The sequence below is a fragment of the Rhagoletis pomonella genome, unplaced genomic scaffold (assembly GCF_013731165.1).
Source record: "Rhagoletis pomonella isolate Grant_MI unplaced genomic scaffold, Rhpom_1.0 Rhpom_scaffold_00006, whole genome shotgun sequence".
NCBI lineage: Eukaryota > Metazoa > Arthropoda > Insecta > Diptera > Tephritidae > Rhagoletis > Rhagoletis pomonella.
The window spans coordinates 48,307,062-48,322,456 of NW_023458560.1; the positions used below are offsets into that span (position 1 = coordinate 48,307,062).

The window sequence follows — 15,395 nt, forward strand, 5'->3', positions numbered from 1 at the left end:
TATATTCAATCCGATGTTTTTACAAACGATCAACGGCATTCCATTAAGGTGAATATTCGTAATTTCTATATTGAATTGCTAAAACAAATATCAGTTCGGTTCGATTTCGGTAGACAAGATATCAAAAGTTTAGCTATTATAACTCCGCATAGTATTTTTTTCTGAAGCAGACGTATCTATTTTACCTTTAATAAAAGAATTTGCTCATTTAATCGACGATGACCCTGATGATATTATAACACAGTGGCGGTTACTCAGGATTAGGTGTGCTGATTTCAAAGACTACTCAAATCTTGAAGATTTTTGGGAGAAGGTATCCATAATAAAAAATGGGGTTGGAGAAAATGCATTTCAAGAATTAACAAATTTCGTCTTTAAGTTAATGAGTCTGCCTCATAGTTCTGCTGCCGCTGAACGCAGGTTTTTCGATTTGAGCTTGATTAAAACCAAACTGAGAAACAAGCTTGAATTTAAGACGCTAAACAGCATCATGTTGGTAAAAGATCTATCGGGAAGTGGTATAGCTTTGAATCAAGATTGGTCAGCACACGAATTCTTGTAGCTTGTGAGTTTGTACTGTGTGTTATGAATTATGACGTAAAACTGTTTTCTGGTGCATTCAGTTACGCATTCTAGATCATTTCTTCAAGGATACTAAAATATTACATATACATACCTTCGTATCTACGGTAGTATGCGTAACTGAATACACCTGTAAACCGTATTATCTCATAACACAAAATGTAGTGGATATCGTTTGCCGACTTTCGATCGCTTTATGCGAATTTTTATATTTTTTGTTTAATTATATGTATGTACGAATGTGTACGAACTGAAATATTTATACAAACGTGATATTTTCGCTTATTGATTTATTTTTTGATTCTCATTCTTGCTAAGGAAAATAATAATAATAACATTGTTTTGCAAATTGCAAAAAATACTCAAATACTGAAATGTTAATATAATAATAATATTTATTTTGTTATTTTCTTTGTTTTTATTAATGATATTAAAAGAATGTACAACCTGTATATATATATTTATGTCATTAAATAAACGGTCTCATTTTGCGAAATAATGAGTTTTTAAGGAAATATTTTGGTACTTTTTTTTGGATTTGGTACACTTTTTGGTACACAAAAATTTAGGGAAGTGGCAACCGTGGTACGTTTTGCTCGTCGCTCTCTTCATCGCTCCACTACATTCCTGTCCTTAGTTTTATTCAGATACCACAAATCCGCGATCCAGAAAATTCTTCTATCATTCTTGCCACAAATGTATGTTTTCTTCGAAAATACTCAAGTACTACCAGTAGAGTACTCTACTGTCAAATACCTTTTACTCGCAGTAGCTGCGGAAGGCAAAGTAAATACTCTACGCGTCTTGCTATTGATCGGTAGTTTACGTACGCTTGCAGAAACTGGTTTATGCTTACTCACACTTGACCCGAACGATGAGAGTAAAGGAGGGAAAGTATTTGCGCGGCGATCGGATGTCTTGTTAGGCCCTTTAAATGGAATTGCGCAGGAGTTTAGTAGTTATAGTAATGGTAATCGTAATAGTAATGGTAATGCTATTGTATTGTATTATTGTATTTGTTTGTATTTACTTATTGTATTATCATTGGTAATGATATTGGTAATAGTAATGGTAATGGTAATGATAGTGGTAAAAGTAATGGTTATGGTAATCGTAACAGTAATGGTAATCATAATCGTAATGTTAATGGTTATGGTATTTACAATCGTAAACGTAATCGTAATCATTATCGCGAGCTGAGTCATTGGTACACATATGTACATATAAATACATACATAGCCTCAAGACGACAAGGATATGTAGTGCATTTTAAAATCGGTAGGCGCTGCTGATTAACATGGTCGCTTTACTGGCACTATGAACTTCCTATAATACATGTACTTACATGTATAGGCGTGTGTTTTAACTGCTTTGCCTTTAAGTCAATTTTTGCAGGAGTGTGTAACGCACGACAGGACATTTCGTACGGACAAAGTATTTAAAAACAGCAACAGCCATAAACTTTAATGAAGACAAAGGCAATAATGCAGACACACACCCACCTGTTCAACCACAAAGCGATTGTGGCAGCAATAAAAGTACATACATACATATATTAGTACATATGTACGAACACTAAAGGTCAACGAATTTGCAGAGCACACTGTGCAAAGGACAAAAGATGAACTCCTTTATTGTTTGCAAACTTGTGCATATGAATGCGGGCAGCATATGTACATATATCCAGCGAAGACAAAGCCAACAGAATACAAATAAAATCAAAATGGAAATAAAAACAAGTAAGAAAGTCTAAGTTCGGGCGGAGCCGAACATTAAATACCCGGCGCAAGTATTAAATATATGTTTTCCACCTTTCCGAAAGCTACCGCTACATGATAAGCCGGGTGTATAAATTTTAAGTAAATTAGCGTCCTTGAATTTCGAAATATTGAAATTTCAAGCATTTCTGAAATTTACCGTTATATGAAAAGCGGCCGTAATTTTAGTCCGATTTCAACAATTTTCAACGGTTTGCTTTTCTGTGGCAAGCACAATAACCGTACCGAGTTTGGTACAAATTGGTAGAACGGTTACCGAGATACATATATGTGATCATAAGTGGGCGGTGCCGCGCCCATTTTCCAAAATTTTATCACAAACATATTTCTTTGTTAAGAATTGTTGCAACCATCCATTTTGAAAAAATTAGCTTTAATATTTACTGATTTATCGAGGATTTCGTATTTTTCTAAATTATCGTTATATGGGATGTGGGCGTGGTTATTGTCCGATTTAAAAAATTTTCGGCCATTTGGTATGCTGTACCAGGGCCAACAACTGTGCCAAGTTTGGAAGAAAGTGGTGCAGCGGTTACCAAGATATGTATATACATGTAACCATAAGTGGGCGTGGCTACGCTCATTTGCCAAAATGTTTTAATATTCTTATTTTTCGTCTAAAACTCATTGTAAATGTCAATTTTGAGTGAATTATCTTTAGTAATTACTAAAATATCGCACTTTTCGTATTTCTGAAAATTACCGTTATATGGCAGGTAGGCGTGGTTATTGTCCGATTTCGCCCATTTTCAATACCATCCGTCCTACGCCCAAAAGAAGTTCCCGTACCAAGTTTCGTTTAGATATCTCAATTTTTACTCGAGTTATCGTGTGCACAGACGGACGGACGGACGGACGTACAGACAGTCACCGCTTAATCGATTTCTCTTTTCATTCTGATCATTTATGTATACATTTGTCTATATCTATCTCGATTCGTTTTGCCTGCTACAAACAACCGTTGTGTGAACAAAGTTATAATACCCTTGTGCGCAAGTGCGCTCGGGTATAATGACAATGACAAAAGCGACTGAGCGATAAAACTTTAGTGAAATTAGTAGAAAACTAACTGAGGCACGTCCTGATGCAGATGAGCGAGTATATATCTTGATACATATGTATGTATGTACATTAGGGTCGTCCAAAAATGCATGTGAAAATGTTAAGTCGGAATTTTTATGTTCTATACCGAAAAAATATACCCCTATTTTTTTTGAAATCAAAAAATATTTAGAGTTCGCGCAAAGCGCTCAAAGTTTTCCATGTGTTTTATATGTGGAAAAAAAACTACTTTTCGTAGAAATAGTATAGAATTATTAAAAATTAATACTTTTCTATCGGAAAACTCTGTTTCTCTGCAAAAGATTCTCAGTAATAATACCCAATTGTTTATTTAACCATTTTTCATCGAAACTATAATTTATAGGCCCGCCAAAAACCCTAAAAAACGCCGAAAAATTCAAGGGGAGGACCAATAAAAAATCATTAGTATTAAAAATTGGTTAAATAAACAATTGGGTATTATTATTAAAAGTCTCCCGAAGAGAAACAGAGTTTCCGATCGAAAAATATTGATTTTCAAGATTTCTATACCATTTCTACGAAAAGTTGTTTTTTTCCCTATAAAAAATAGATATAGAACAACCCTAGGGGGTGAGAGCATTACAATTCCGACTGAATTCTGTTGTTTGGACCACCCTAATGTACATATATACATGAGTATGCGCGAATAAATACTTTGCAAGGTAGCGCCAAAGCTAATTCCACTGGGATGACGCGAAAGGACATTTAAGCAAGCATACAAGAAAGCAAGTAAAGGCATTAAGTTGACGATAGCTGAGAAATAAACGGGACTCAAATGACCTTATATTAATTTTTGTTTTTGTTAAATGTTGCTGAGTACTGAGAAAGAACTATGTATAGTTGTTGATACGCTGTTTTGTACTTTAAACGACGATATTAAAGTAAGTCGAAAAGGCGGGTACATAGGAAAGGCAATTTTGAATGAACTCAGAGGAGAGCTAGCTATTTACTTTTTTTGGAAGTATCGAGAATGTCAGTAAAGTATGCCAATCCTAAAGTATTCTAAAGAGTAATAATAAATGCGTAGAATGAAAAAAAAAATTAAATAAGCAAGGATCAGGAGTATTTACAATAGCGCAGGCCATTTTTTTCACAAAGCGCGTATAGCATAGGAGGATTCTACGTGTAATTCTAATCAAATTTTCCGAAGAAACCATGGATCTAAAATCAATTTGGAGTTTGCCAAATTGCGAAAATAGGTTTATTGATACTTTGCTGTAGTGTCGTAAAAAATTGCCCTAATTTTGTATAAAAAAAATAAAAAAAAAAAATTTCCAATGCAAATTGACCCGCTCTAATGTACATACATATGCGCATATGCATGCTCTCTATCGAATTCATTCGTTTTCTAACTTACAGGCTCTCATTTAAAAATTCTCTTAAATGAATGTTGCTTATAATTCAACAGCCGAAATTTAACGTAACTTAATGCCACGTCGAAATCTGTTTCATTTTGATTCTCTAAGTTCTATGTTCTGTTAAGTCAAGTTGCCTTTTTTGATAAAAATTGCGTCCAAATGGCTGCTTAAAGAATTTAAAGAAAAGGACTTTTATGTACATGCATACATACTAGGGTGTTCGATTATTCGCATTTTTTTTTCTAAAAACCGGCTTTCGAATTATGCGAAAAGTTGAAATAAAACCGGTGCCCGATTTTGAAGTAAAAAAAAAACGGATAAACCGGTTTTATTTTACATGATTTTCATACAGTGAAAATGCTTATGTTGGTATGAAGCCATGACCAATAATTACAACAAAACTATTAATAGTAAGCATAGCTTTTGTTTAGAAAAGAGTAAAGCAAAATAAGTTCCAAGTTTCTTTTAGATCAAAAGTAAAACAAATAAAAATCAATGACAAATTCTCCTTTGGCCTTATTTTAACTTTTTTATACTTTTTTTCGGATTTGAGTAGTGCTCTTACAGCCGTAGCCGGGTGCTTAGATGTGCTGCTACTGCCACTCGGTTCAATTTTTGGTTCCAGAAACATCAACAAACTTTTTCAAATAGGAGTATACCTATGCCATAAAAAAGTTAATATAATTTTCAAACTATTTAGAGGGTTCCCTTAAACTGGAAAAAGATTTGAAAACTTTTAAAAACTCAAAACTTTTAATAAAAGGGCAAGATTTGTGTGAAAATAAAAAAAAAACCGGCGTGTTCAATAAAAAGATCCGATTTATTTGATATTCGAAAAATCAAGACTTCAAAAAACCGCCTTTAAGTATAAAAAAAAAATCGGGTTGGAAAAACTGAGTCAATCACCTTAGGTGATAGTAATGGTAATGGCAATGGCATGGGTAATGGTAATGGTTAAGCTAATAGTAGTGGTAATGATAATACTAATGGTAATGGTAGTCCTCGTTTTCGTTTCTCAGACGCCTTCGAGGTCTTACTCGTACTCATATTTGTCTTCGTCTTCGCTTTCGTTCGTGTTCATATTTATCCTCGTCTTCAGCTTCTTAATCATCCTCTTTGTCGTCTTCGCTTTCGTAATCGCCAATTTGGTCTTGGTTTTCGAATTCGTTTTCGTATCATACGTCTTCGTCGTCTTACTCGTATTCGTTTTCATCGTCGCCTCCGTCATCGCGTTCGTATTTGTGACCGCCTTCGTGCTCATTTTGTGTTCGCCTTCGTCTTCGGTGTGTTTTTTTTTTTTTTGTAAATAACTGTTTCTTTTTCAAGGATAATGGACCACATCAACTTGGAGCAAATTAAATGTAGAGGTTTGACGCAAAGTATTTGTAAAATACATTAAACTTTAGATTAAACAGCACAGCCTAATGAAACATACAAATGTTTACATATGTACATATCAATGTACCTATGTATGTATGCACATATATGGGCAAATCTAAAAAATAGGTACACTTTCAAAAAAAAATCTAATTTTTAAATTTGTGAGCACACCTATGTTTTATATATCATTTTATTCGTAATCTCTTAATAAATCGATTAATATAACTGTAATTTATCAAGTGCTTCAAAAATTAGACGAGGAATAAACATGAAATAGAAAACAAAAGAATAAGCTGGGTTCAAATTACGCTGTTCAAGTTGTAAAGTTTGAGCAAAGAATTTGAAAGTTGAGCTAGCTTAATTGGGACGTTCTAAATACAATGGCATGCCCCGTTTTACCAGATTGGCTCCGGTTTTCGAGTTAACGGTACTTGAAATTTTGACTAAATTTTAACTCTTTTATAAATAACTCCCTCGGTTTTGAAGTTATTTTACTAAAATTTTGCACATAATGGTTTTTTAATATTACCTTAATTATTCCTTCAAATTATCGAAATAGGTTTACATTTACATATAGGTCCAATACAACTGATTACTCAGATATGTGTTTTTGCGCAATAACTCTAACTTCATATCTGAATAATAAATTGTATGCGTGCTATATGTTAAATTGAACCTATACTAAATTTTAACCTGTTTAATTGAAGGAGTTATAACGCAAAACAACGTCTCTGATTAATCAGTTGTATGGGAGCTATATGTTTTAGTGAACCGATGTCGATGATTTTACGAAATAGTTAAGGTAATATTAAAAAACGATTATGTGCAAAATTTTAGTAAAATATCTTCAAAGCCCAGGGACTTTTTTTTTATAAAATAGTTAAAATTTAAGCAAAGTTTCAAGTACCGCTATTTCGAAAAGTGGAGCTAATAGGGTAAAACTTAGGACGCCATCGAATTCAGAAGGCTCCAATTAAGTAAGAGCAACTATCAGAACATTTGTCGAAAAAAAGTTGCTTTGATACCACTCTCGAAATATTCTGACTAAAAGAAGGAGCATCATTAAAAGTAGTAAATCAGGGTTTTTACACACTTCTAGAGACAAATTTTTTGAAGCATTTTACAGGTATATGTAATTTTATAAGGACTAGCAGTTATAGAAAGATTTAGGTCGTTTCGACGTATTTTCCAAATGTGCCTTTAATTAAAGTGCTTTTGGAATAAAAATTACGCTCACGATCGCAGAATATTTTATCTTTAAAAGTTGGTTTATTCTGAAAGCACAGCTCTTGCTCAGGTATCAAATTATTCGTAATTGTTTGTAGTATACAATACATAATTAAAAAGTTCTTGAACTTAAATGCTTCAAAAACTATACGCGATAAACCGAAAATTCTTAAAATTGTGAAATGTGGAATTACAGACTTTGAGTTACTTGCCATTTCGTTATTTTATAATGCACACTTTTCCAACCTACTACATATGACGGGTACACATAAGTACTAATTGTACATAAAATTTCAAATCAGTATATGGTGTGCTTCGAAAGTTATGACATAATTAATTTTTCATCTCTTAAAAATTACATAACAAATTCACTTGTTTTCATTATTATTTTTTATTTAAACACCTATAATTCAAAAGTTATGCAGAAAATTTATCCAAGTATACGTCAGTGAATTATATCCAAAATCCTTAAGCGTTGCAAATGCCGCCGCAATTTCAACGAAATATGCGCATACATATGTACATACATGTGTACATAAATGTCGGTCGGTGGCGTATACGTAACATTTCCTTATTCATAAATAAACGCCCGCATTTCAACATCATTTTGCGCTGCCCGTGCAAAATTACTGACTACGCGTGCTTAATGGCGACCACACATGTTGATTCGTGGGATTTACAGAGTTTATTCAGAAATACCGCGAAATTTATTTTAATAAATTATTTATTTCGCGTTATTCTTTTGTTTTACGTTCATACGCCAGAAAGGTATGCAATTTAAACTCACGTGCATGTATGTAATTCCTTTACAGCGCATACTAAATATTTTCAATTATTTTACGAGCCAATTCTCTTTCGACGCTCCTACTTTTACTATGCTCGTAATTTCCCTCGTTATCTAAACAATTTGAGTTTTATGTCAACTTTGAAATTGTTAAAATAGGATGGAAGGAAGTAAGCGCGAGTGTACAGTGTACGGTAAGTACGGTAAAAAAACAGCAGAATTCTCATCCACATCGAGTGGCAAGTCAATATTTTAAGCTGTGGCAATTGCGGTGGACTTTTGTCTCCACAGCAGCATAACTCGTACAACTCGACAAACCGCGACTGCTCTTGCGCAGCAATAGTGTGGAGGTGAGGGCGAGGGCAAGCCGAACGTGCAAGCGTTTCGCAGCGTAACGAAGTGCAGGACAGCGCGGACATTGACAGGAAGTGCGAGCGTTAAAGCGATAATGTATTAAATAGATTTATGGTTAGTTTTGTGGACAAATTTTTTCTTCTCTTCCACTGTTAGACTTCTTCTTGGTTTGTAGGTATGAGTGTCCGTTATGTTTTTTATTTTCACTTTTCACTTTTTAATTTTTTTTTCTGGCGCTGGAGTACTTAACATTTTACTGCATAGTAAAATTTGAAGATTTTTTGTGTTCAAAAATTTTTTTCGAATGAAAAATGTTGTGGAAAAACAACAATAAACCCAGCAATAAAAAAAGGATTAATAAGAATACCGCGATGTAGACAAAAACGAATACAAACGAATGTGAATACGAAAGCGTTTTCATGACAGTTCCCAGCCAGCAAAAAATCCGAAAATCGATCCGAAAAAGGAATAAATGAAATGCAGATTTTTGCCCGCTTCCCGATTCGATTTTCGGATACATTGACGATCCGTTTTCCCAACAAAGTGTGCGGCAGAAAGGTATGTACAGACAAGTACCGAACATTGTTGTGAAACGGAGACGTTTTTTGGCCGTTTTTCTGAAATTTGTCTGATTGAATTTGTCGTTCAATACGCTTGCCTTCGCCTTCTGCACTTCACGAATCCTTTATCATTGTAAAAAAATTAAGGAAGCGTCTGATGGAATTCGAACTCGGTACCTTCTAGAAGCTAACAAATAGTGGCACGGTCCACTTACGCCCAGCCACTGCCGACTACGTATACATGCTTGCAAATATTCAGCTTAAATAAATAAAATAAAATTATTGCTTTCAAATAATATAATCCTCTTCAAACGTTTCCGGATAAGAAAATGAATGATAAATGTAGTCGTTTTCTATTCGTTTCCGGATACGAAAAATTGTACGAGACCGCACTGTCGGCGAAATTTGCGTTTCTCTGCTGGCTGGGTATGTAAACGGAAATACCCAGATCTACATACACATGTACATATGTATGCATGTACATATCGACAACTGAGTGGAAGATCGATCTATCTCGGCAGGCAGTTCAAAAACGCCTTATCTTAGTAAAATTTTCAAGAACGCCCTACTTCAGAATTTGGTTTAAGAATGCCCTATTTCAGAACTTTATTGAAAAACATCCTATCTTTAAGCCAGGTATCGATATGTTTGTATATATTTCTAGCCAAGGAAAAAAAAAACTCTTTGGGAAATATTTATGCTGTTACAACAACTACAACGAATACCAAGGCCAAGGTGAAGGCAAACATGAACCAAATATGAAAACGACGACGAAGACGAGTACGAAGTGTTAATATAAAGAGTGAATAGAAATTTCTAGAAATTCTTGTTTCACTTGCTTGGTGCTGCAACAGTCTTGCCGATTTTGCCGAGTTCAATAAAGCATGCAAAGTCGTGAAATAAATCGAAAATATTTTCACTTTCAACCTTCCAACTCCTTTTTTAGTCCATCTTCAGAGTTAGGTTTAGTATATTCTTATTATTAATATTGTAAACTTGATCGATTTTGTTGTTATTAAATATTCGCATGCTTTCGTTTAACGATGCGATTTTCACTGACAAATTTTTATAATTTTCGATAAACTTATCGTAATCGATTTTTTAATCGTTAGCGTTATCGCCATGGAAATTTATGAATTTTTGTTTGATATTTTCATGTTAACTACTTATTTTTATTATTATCGCTATCGGCATCCATTTGTTTATCGTTTTATTTATCGACATTTTTATCATTATAGGATATTTTTAAGGGATATTTTAATATCAGGGGTAAACCGGGTTTCGTTTTCCATTGAAATTCTTGAACTAAGTAACTCGTATGATTTAAATTCGAAATCGATTTATGAAAAACCAGAAGAATCCCGTATATTAACATATTTTCTAATTCACGTTCAAAGTGATAAACATCATTGCTTTATCGTTGCCGATGTTTTTTGTATCGCTCTCGTTATCAATAAGGAGGCCATTGTTGTTATCATTGCCATTGCCAAATTTTTATCGTTTTAAATACTGTTATCGTTATCGGTATTTTAATCATTAACGTTATTTTTATTTATCTCCATCTATAACGTTGTCATTTTATTTCCAATTTTTATCGCTTTTCGTTATCTATATAGTAATCGTTATAGCTAATCTTCATAAAAATCGCTGTAGTAGTTTTTAAAATTATCATTATATATCGTTTTACTGCTATCGTTATTGTTATCGTTATCGATAATTATTAAGAAGATCTTTACTGGCATATGCATTGCTATAAATTCCTATATTTAGACCAAAAGTGTTACATTTCAGTTACCTACGCGTGCATCAACCTCACGGCACCGAGAAGAGTACTTATAAATAAAATCGCCTTAACAAATTTTCTGTTTTTTTTCGCATACGAGCACGCTGAAACTATTTCGACAACATCACTAAATACTTATGCAGCACACTTCACTCTGAATGATCCTTCAATCGTACGCTCATTTCATTTCATTAAACACCAGCTGTTTTGAATTGCGAAAATGTGTCAAGGCAAATTGGCACAAATGTGAGGGACGATGAAATACATAAACTTATTAATGTAGCTAGCTGTTAAATCAAGGCAACTATTCAACAGCAAAGTACAAAGCAGAAGGAATAAAAGCCGTTAAATGAGATGTAATGAAATTGGTGATGAATAAAATGTTAAAAATTGTAAAAAAAGTAAAAAAAACAAAAAACAAAAAGTAAGCTGCTGAAGTGACAGTAGGCGAAATGGAACGAGGATATGAATCAAATTTAAAGAGGCCTAGAAGCAGGTGAGTAGCTGTAAAGGGAAGTGCACGATTTCATTGAAAGCACAGTGCATTAAACCCAGCGCAAGCAGAGGGTGGGGTATATGCACAGTACAGTTTAGGGTAAAGTAAAGCGGCCATACATATGTACATAAATTAGCACTACACGGCGCAGGAGAGCAACAGTGCAAGTACGATAATAGTTCCGTCACTCAATTGTTTACATTTACTATTGTTAATTTATGGCAAAACTATTTACGAGTGCTCACCTCTAGAAAGTTGCATTTAAGCATAGTTGAAAATGGGCTCGAATGGGCTTGCGAATAGGTTTAGAAGTGCAAGCGATTACTGCAACTTAAAGGTGACTCTGAACTCTAGGTGAAGTTCTAGTAGCTGGTCAGATGGGTCTGGGATTGAGCTCAATTTCCGACTAACATCAAAAACAAAAGAAAATAATATGTATTTTCTAATAGCTGTCGCCACTCGGCAAGCAATGGCAAACTTCCGGGTGTATTTCTGCGATGACAAACAGATTCTCATAAAAATACAATCGTCGTTCGAAGTCGGTGTAAAACTCTAGGCCCTCCCCGTTGTGTGACAACATCAAGGCGGACGCCAAAAATCAGAGGAGAAGCTCGGCCAGATACTAACATATTTTGTAAGCCTCATTCTATTATTATTATTGGGAAATGTTTAGTACCACTCACACCGTTTTTTGGGTGGGGGGCGGAGGGGGAGGGGGCGGGGCCCCCAAAACACCCCCCAATAGAAAGGAGACAGTCGCCGCTTTCTAAAAAGGGGAACCCCTCCCTTGGACTCCTCTCACAGGCACCTAGGGAACCGTTTGAAAAAGGGGGAAAAACGGATTTTTCTTAGGCAAACTGAGCAGTTTGAAGTGGAATATGACCCAACTAACAGAAACCGTGGGATTTTTTAATAAAAGAAATTATGCCAAATTAGATATGGGGGGATTTTGAATAAGGAATGAAAAGTTAATTAAAAATAGAAAAAAAAAGTTTTTATAAAAAAAAATGTTCTTTTTAACAAATGTATTTTTGCGTAGAATTCCTTTCTACGTAAGCGGCCTTCGGCCGCACTTAGGGATTATAACCCTCAGGCAGTAGAATTCTCCTTTCTGTGTTGCCAAAGAAGGGGGGCTGAACACCTTTTGCAGAGAACACCTTTCTGCGTAGGCGGCCTTCGGCCGCACTTAGGGATTATAACCCTCAGGCAGTAGAATTCTCCTTTCTGTGTTGCCAAAGAAGGGGTTCTGAACCCCTTTTGCAGAGAACACCTTTCTGCGTAGGCGGACTTCGGCCGCACTTAGGGATTATAACCCTCAGGCAGTAGAATTCTCCTTTCTGTGTTGCCAAAGAAGGGGGGCTGAACACCTTTTGCAGAGAACACCTTTCTGCGTAGGCGGCCTTCGGCCGCACTTAGGGATTATAACCCTCAGGCAGTAGAATTCTCCTTTCTGTTTTGCGAAGAAAAGGAGCTGAACACCTTTTGCAGAGAACACCTTTGTATATTTTTAATGCTTACTGGGTTATATCCTATCTTCTTTTGTCTCTCATTCTTTTGCATATTTTGGAGTTTGACAGCTGAACTCCGCCATTTAATTTGCATATGCAACCAAAGTCAGACGCGTGATTTTGAAGGTGTTTTTATTTAATGAATTGTGATGAATTGGTTAATATTAAAGTCGTAAAGCAAGTTATAACAAATCAAGTAAAGTGTAAAGTGAAGGGGAATACAAAAATATATTGGTAAAGTGGCTAATTTAAGCAGAATCGGAGTGATAAATGTACGCTAATTTCCGAATTTTACAAAAAAGGGCATATTTCAAACCCAATTTGTAAATAAATTAGTAACCAAAATTTACAAAAGTGAGTGTTAAAATATTGCGTGGACCCTTGACTACAAGTGTGTGAAATTTTTTTTTGGATCAGGCCACCCATTTGGATGGAATAGCCCGAAATAGTTGTGAGCGGTACTAAACCCCACCCTTATTATTAAGACTTCCGCCAAAATATTTCGGAAAAATATTAAGAATATTTGTTATACGCAAAATACAAAAACAGAAGGTTGTTGCATTTGTTGACATTCGTTGTTGTTGCCAACCACTTGACTTTTAAAAAGTTTATGACATTTAATAAAAATCATGCTACCAGATTCATTAGCAGCAAAATTTTGTTTCTTAAAAAAGTAAAAAAAAATTTTTGAAGTTAGTGAAGTTGGATGAAAATATTAAAAGAAAAGTCTTGCGCGTTTTCAAACTGCAAGAATTTGTTACACCTGTGCAAAGGATCGAAAATAAAGTTTTTTGCTTTGACGCAAAATATTTTTAAACCTTAAAGGTGAGGTACCGTTATCCGTGGAAGAGGAGCTCGGGGTAAAATGTTTGTCCTGCAGCTTTTAACTACATACATTGTAACTTTTTAGTAAGCTTTGAAGGAAGCATGAGCATCAGTATCACTGCTTTGGATTCTAGGAATTTTCCGATAAGGATGAGGCGCTGCTAAAGAATATATATACACTAGAGAACCCGCATGGCGTTAAAAGGCCCAAAATTGAATTTCAAAAACTTATAAAATATTCCAAATTTTAGTCAGAGTTATAAGAGATCCGCGTGCCATATTTCATCAAAACCATGCAGTCGTTTCTGAGTGAAGAGTAGTCTCGCATAGCGCAAGTTTTTATTTTCATCGAATTTCAAATCACCCTATTCCGATGACAAAAGTTCGTAATTACAAAAATAAAACTTAATCATACATCCACAGGCTAAGGTCTCCAAGTTGACCTTTAATTTTTTAAATTCTTCTGCAAAATTATTCTCAAACTAAAATCTTCTGACATTGTGATATAAATATGAATATAAATGATTCAATAAACTGATGAACTAATTCGAATTTGATTGTTCGAACAAATGGCAACCCTCCTAAGTAAAGGTCAGGAATAAATCCCTCTCATGTATACTCATCTTCGATGTATACTCATCTTTTAATAAGTCATCCAACTTACTGAATAATTTGAATCTAACTTTTTAAACACGTGGAAACTCTTTTCAAACATTCAAAATGTTCAAACTAAAGATTTTTTAAAGTTCTTTCGTTTGACTAAGGTATTTTTATATTTAATATACTTTTTGAATTAGTTAATTGAGTTAGACCTTTCAAACAGGTGGCAGCCCTCTTCAGAGGGATTCTCAAGCTTAATCATTGTTAACTCTCCTTCGCCGGATACTGCGATACACACTTTAATTAACTGATGAACTAAGTGCAATTTTAATTTTAAAACATATGGCAACCCCGATAAATACAGTTCAAAAATAAAAAAATTTCAAACCCCCTTCGATTGATACCCATATTTTAATAACTCATTTAACTTGTAAAGTAATTTGAATTTAAATTTTCAAACAGGTGGCAACTTTCTTCCAACACCTCAAACATATTCTTAGGGTTCGAACTAAAGATTTCTTAGCACTCATTCGCTTGACATTCATATTTTTATATTTTGTATAACTTGTGTAGGTATAAGTAAACTAAATTTGACATTTCACGCAGGTGGCAACCCTCTCCCAATTTTATAATATACTACTTTCTGTAACCCCTTTCGTTAGGCACCCATATGGTGATACATATTTGTCTTACCTGATATAATTTTTTAAACAGGTGGCAACCCTCCTATAGTTCAGCTAAGAAAGAAAGCTTTTCAAAACCATTTCGATTGATACCCAGTTTGTAATAATTAATTTTTTTTTTTAATAATTTGAATATAATTTTTTAAAAGGTGGCAACTCTTTTCAAAAAAGTAAAACCTTATTGCTCATCTACAGTACAAGGCTTTTTGTTTGACGCCTCATTTTGGAAAATCGAACGAGCGGTGCAGATTTGATGGCATTGATTATTAAATAATTTGAATTTAGTTTTTCAACAGGTGGCAACTCTTTTCGAAAAACTAAAGCCAGTTTGCACATCTACAGACCAATCACTTTTATTTGACATCTCATTCTTGAAAATCGCGTGAACGGTACA

General features: G+C 34.4%; 3 protein-coding genes across 11 annotated transcripts in view; 1 reads left to right on the forward strand and 2 right to left on the reverse strand.

Moving 5' to 3' along the window:
• The window catches only part of LOC118740857, a 534,289-nt gene that overhangs the window by 57,517 nt on the left and 461,377 nt on the right, over window positions 1–15,395 (reverse strand). The window lies entirely within an intron of this gene.
• Window positions 1–15,395, reverse strand: part of LOC118740855 — a 215,472-nt gene that overhangs the window by 28,330 nt on the left and 171,747 nt on the right. The window lies entirely within an intron of this gene.
• Window positions 1–15,395, forward strand: part of LOC118741964 — an 87,754-nt gene that overhangs the window by 1,562 nt on the left and 70,797 nt on the right. Inside the window, exon 4 of the mRNA XM_036473931.1 lies at window positions 1,649–1,789. Within this exon, the coding sequence (XP_036329824.1) occupies window positions 1,649–1,789 (141 nt within the window). The remainder of the gene's footprint in view (window positions 1–1,648; window positions 1,790–15,395) is intronic.